The sequence below is a fragment of the Belonocnema kinseyi genome, chromosome 6 (genome assembly GCF_010883055.1).
Source record: "Belonocnema kinseyi isolate 2016_QV_RU_SX_M_011 chromosome 6, B_treatae_v1, whole genome shotgun sequence".
NCBI lineage: Eukaryota > Metazoa > Arthropoda > Insecta > Hymenoptera > Cynipidae > Belonocnema > Belonocnema kinseyi.
Window position 1 is genome coordinate 96,805,389 of NC_046662.1, and position 4,620 is coordinate 96,810,008.

General features: G+C 35.2%; 2 protein-coding genes across 5 annotated transcripts in view; one reads left to right on the forward strand and one right to left on the reverse strand.

The window, feature by feature from the left end:
• LOC117174663 (enolase-phosphatase E1-like) overlaps window positions 1-2,246 on the forward strand; it is a 42,426-nt gene extending 40,180 nt beyond the window's left edge. For all 4 annotated transcript variants that reach the window (XM_033363949.1, XM_033363950.1, XM_033363952.1 and 1 more), the window contains exons 5-6: window positions 1,465-1,773; window positions 1,858-2,246. In XM_033363949.1, coding sequence (XP_033219840.1) covers window positions 1,465-1,773; window positions 1,858-2,053 — 505 coding nt within the window. In that variant the 3' untranslated portion in view covers window positions 2,054-2,246. The remainder of the gene's footprint in view (window positions 1-1,464; window positions 1,774-1,857) is intronic.
• Window positions 2,227-4,620, reverse strand: part of LOC117174664 — a 26,309-nt gene continuing 23,915 nt past the window's right edge. The window contains exon 5 of the mRNA XM_033363954.1: window positions 2,227-2,866. Within this exon, the coding sequence (XP_033219845.1) occupies window positions 2,642-2,866 (225 nt within the window). The 3' untranslated portion in view covers window positions 2,227-2,641. The remainder of the gene's footprint in view (window positions 2,867-4,620) is intronic.

A 4,620-nucleotide genomic window follows, 5' to 3' on the forward strand; every position in this document is an offset into this window, starting at 1 on the left:
TAATCAAAAATAATTGTCAAAGAATGGGACTTTGATGCCGAATATTTTGCCGTTGAAATGATATCAATATTCAAATTTTTTGTCGAGATATAAAAAAAATTCAATTTTTGAGGGTGAACTTCGAGGGTCGATTTCACCCCTTAGAATCGTTTTTCCGCCGATAAAAAAATTGCTTATTACTTACTTTTTCGTACCCTAAAACATATTGAAATTTCAAGAAAATTAGAGGCGGACACCTTGTAAGGGTTCCTTGTTAGTCTAAAAATGTAATTAAATTCAGTGAATTTTAAAATATAGCAAAGGAAATAAATATTATAAGTGATTTAAAATAACGTCTCCTGAATGCATTTCTCGTGGTAGAAAAAGACCAAGATCAGAAGAAAACTGGAAGGAAAATGTTCGACAAACAAAGCGAAACTTGGTATGAAATGTTGTTAAACAAGAAAACTACTTTTTATATCTTATATTCTTATTGAGATGGAAAATTAATGAGATCATTTAATGAACTAAGGAAATTTTAAATGGAAATTAAAGTATATTAATTTCATTAAAAATTTTCTTAGGTAATTGAATGATCTCATTAATTTTCCACCTCAATAAGAATATAAGATATATAAAAGTAGTTTTATTCTTTAACAAAATAGCATAATTATTATTATTTGGAAACTATGAAATACATACAAAAATGGAGCAGTTTATACATGATATCAATAATTCCTTATATTATTATAAAAAGCAAATAAATTGATGTTGGAAAACACAATTTTCCAACTTTCCTCGATGACCGTGCCTGACAAGCTAAAAAGTCGCTTGTGAGTTATGTGCTCGTGGCGTTGCTCAACAGAATGAAAAACTCTTAGGTTATTAACACTTTGTTCAATTTCAATGAAACTTTACAGGAAACTTCTACTAATTATAATTTACGTTTTACTTGCTGGAAATGTTTGATAGCTTAAACGATTGAAAATATTGGAACCATTTTCGTATACTTAAATAGAAAAACATTATTAAAAATTGTACATAACAAAAAAAATAAGTTTAATGCCATTCCACCGCTTAAAGTGTACTTTGAACGATAATTCATCCAAACTTGGTGTAAAAAGGTTCTATATTCTGTGAATTAGAGCGAGTTGAAGTAAAAAAAGATGGAATTTCTTCAGTTTTCAAAATTCGTAGAGCCAAACCTTTTTTTAAGAGGGAAAAAGATGCGCATCTTAATTTTGAATAAGAATATATGGTTGAAAAATTAAAATGTGTAAATATGTTTAAAAGTGCTGATGGGCCTTCCCACCACCAGATATCAGACTTTATGTGCCCTTCTACGATCCAGCGGTTCAATTGTGTTTAGACACAAATTAAAATGCATAATAAAAATCCTACCTGGTTTCGAGAGTTCGCGACACTAGCGCTCTCAAGATGCTAAATCCCAATATGAATAATCTTTCGTTATTTTTATAATATCAGAGTTGTTTTGGACGAATACGAGAGATCGATAAGCAGGTTAGTGGCTGAAAGGGAAAGAGATCGGGCTGACTTGGAAGAGAAAGCAAAAATGAAGGAAGAGCTGCAGGCGGCAAATCAGCACCTCAGTAATACGGAAGCTGCGTTTAACGATGTTCACCAGAAATACGAGCGATTAAAAGGTGTCGTCGCCGCGTACAAGAGTAACGAGTCAGTTTTAAAAGAGAGCGTTCAAGAAAACGTGGAAACTATTAAAGCTTTAGAAAACCGGTACGAGCAGCTCAAAAGTCACGCAATGGCTCAGCTCGAGAAGTACGTATAATAATAACCTTCTTTTTTGTTGAGTGTTTTACAGTGTTTTACAGTGAAAATAATGCACAAATACAATTATTTCAGAGCGAACCAGGAGCTTGAAACGATTCGAAAACAGAACGAGGGAGAAACTGTGAAATTGCAGGCGATGTTGAAGAAGGCGGAGTTAAAGAGCAAGTCGCTGACAGATTTGGTCGAACAAAAGACTAAAGAGAATAAGGAACTAACACAAATTTTGGACGAAGTAATAGCCAGGGTCGGTAGCCAGAACACTGATTGATCATTTAAAAGAGGGACTTCATAGTGTCACATAATTAGTCCTTATTTTTTTACTCAATGGCGTAAAACGTAATGTGAAAATATTATATATTGTTTATAAAGAAGTAGATAATCACCATGTTTTTATTATACTTTCGAAAAAGCAACTTTTATTAATTATTTATAAGTTGTAAAATATACTATTTTATCGCTAATAAAACGTGGCTTATTAAAATTATTGTCTCTTTTCATTCGCAGAGAACTATAGTATCAGCACCACCGAACCGTTTGTCAGTAATATTCACTACCTTTGCTTCAGGTTCGGATTGTTAAGGTGGGATTTCGGGAATTATCCCGGTGGCCCGGTACTACATATTTTAAGAAATTTGAGCCGTTAAAATTGTCGTCCAGCTCTCAACCATTTGTTTTAACCATTTTTCCCGGGCCAATTTTCTTTCCAACCCGACGCTGCTTTGTATTGTGTTGTCTGTCAGGTTCGGCGCGACTATTTTATAAATAACTTAGAAGCCACATAGCGAATACTATTCACAGAGTAGTAGTCTTGAAGATGATTTCTAGACTTATATGAAAGAAAACATCCTTGTGATGATCAATGAGCAGCCTTAGTCTCGACAATGAAAAGCACATGATGCTTCGCTAATTTCAACATCCGATCGCTCGTGCCTCCGGGCTTTCTTGGAATGTTCTTGTTCTCTAGATCGGGCATTAATTTCTTCACAGTGCGCGCCAGGTTCGAGGCGTATTGCTTGAATTGAGGATGACTCATGCCGATCCCCTTGCCACGCAGTGCCTCTGTCACAGCCCATAATAATTTCTGAAAAAAAAAATTTAATTACACATCTATCAACAGGCTGGCGACTTGAGCGGGAAATGTCCGGGAATTAAATTAAAAAAGCGGGAATTTACTTCTGGAACGGGAATATTTTAATAGAATTAAAACTAGGATTTAGAGAAAAAAAGAGTTTAAAAAATTCCTGTTCCAAGTCAACATTCGACACAATTTAAAATTTCGTTCTTCCAAAATTTAGAAAAAGAAAGTAATTCAAGTAGTTTTTAGAGCAGAAGTAGTATTTTGAAAGGGAAATATTTCTGTATTATAATATACATTTTTTCATTCGGAGTTTATGGTTATTTTAATTGAAAATGCATCTCTTTTTAAAAAAATGTAACTATTTTGTACATAATCGATTTTTTAACTAAAAATTTAACTATTCCAGTAGAAAATTTAATTTGCTTCTGAAAGCATTGAGAATAGACATAGAGAGGTTGACGAACAGAGAACTAGAGAGATGAAACAGTTGGAAGAACGGGTATGCAATTTAGAAACTAGGAATAAGCATATGGGGAAAACAGAATGAGGATATAGTTCAAGGGAATGAAAAGAACATGCAAAGTGAAAATGAAAGATTGAAGAAAAGACTGAGTGAGATTGAAATAAAATTAGAAGGGGAAGAAAGGGCAAAGAGGAAAAATAACTTAGTAGTTAAGGGATTAAAAGTGAAGAGTGAAACAGAAGTGGAAATAAAAAATCTTTTGAGAGAAATTACAGTGCAGATAAGGATAGAAGGAGTCAAGCGAATAGGAAAAAAGAAGGAATGTTTCTAGTCTAAGCGGGGAGTGAGGGGGAGAAAAAGAAATTTGTGGAGAGAAAAAAGTTATTGAGAGGAAGAAGGGGAAGAATTGAAGAAGATCTGACATGGAGAGAGAATAAAAGGAGGTGGCAAATAGAGCAGAGGGCTTGGGAAGGGAGGAAAAAGCGCCATATGGTGTGGATAGGGAGACACAGGTTATGGATAAATGGGGAGGAATGGTGCTGGCACGAAGAATTAAAAGAATTAAGGAAAAAAGGAAAGAGTTTTGAAAAAGGTAGGGGGAAGGGAGACGAAAAAGAGTTTAGCCATATATCAGAACAAGAATAAAGGATTTTGGGAGGAGATTGAAAAGTGGGATGTGATTATGATGAATGAAACTTGGACACATGAAAAGGACTGGAAGGTGATAAAAAAGCTGTTACCGAAAGGTTACGTGTGGACAATGCAAGAAGAAAAAAAATAACACGTTAAAGGGAGAGGGATGGGCGGCATGGTTTCAGGGGTAAAAAAAGAATTAGCAGTAAAAGGGAGAAAAGATGAGAACATGGAGGAAAATAATGGAACAATGTTAAGAAAAATTATCGGGAAAGTCAAAATAGCGGTGGTTTGTGTATACAGAAGAAGAGGGGAAGAGGAAAGCAGGAGAGTAAGAAGGAGGTGGATGGCTTATATAAGGAACTCCAAACATACAGAGACGGACAAGGAGGGGAACGAGTTTCTAGACATGATAGGAGAAACAGGATGGTTTATATGTAATGGCAATATGAAAGGGGAAGAGGAAGGGGAGATAACATTCATAGGAACGGGAGCAAGAGTAATAGACTACATCTTGGCTGAAGAAAGAATGCGGCATATGATAGGGAGTATGGAAGTAGGGAATGAGATAGGGTCCGAGCACTTCCCGGTCATAGCTATACTAAAAAGAAGCGTCAGTAAGTGCGGCAGAGGGAGAAAGGAAAAAGGGGGTGAAAGGAAC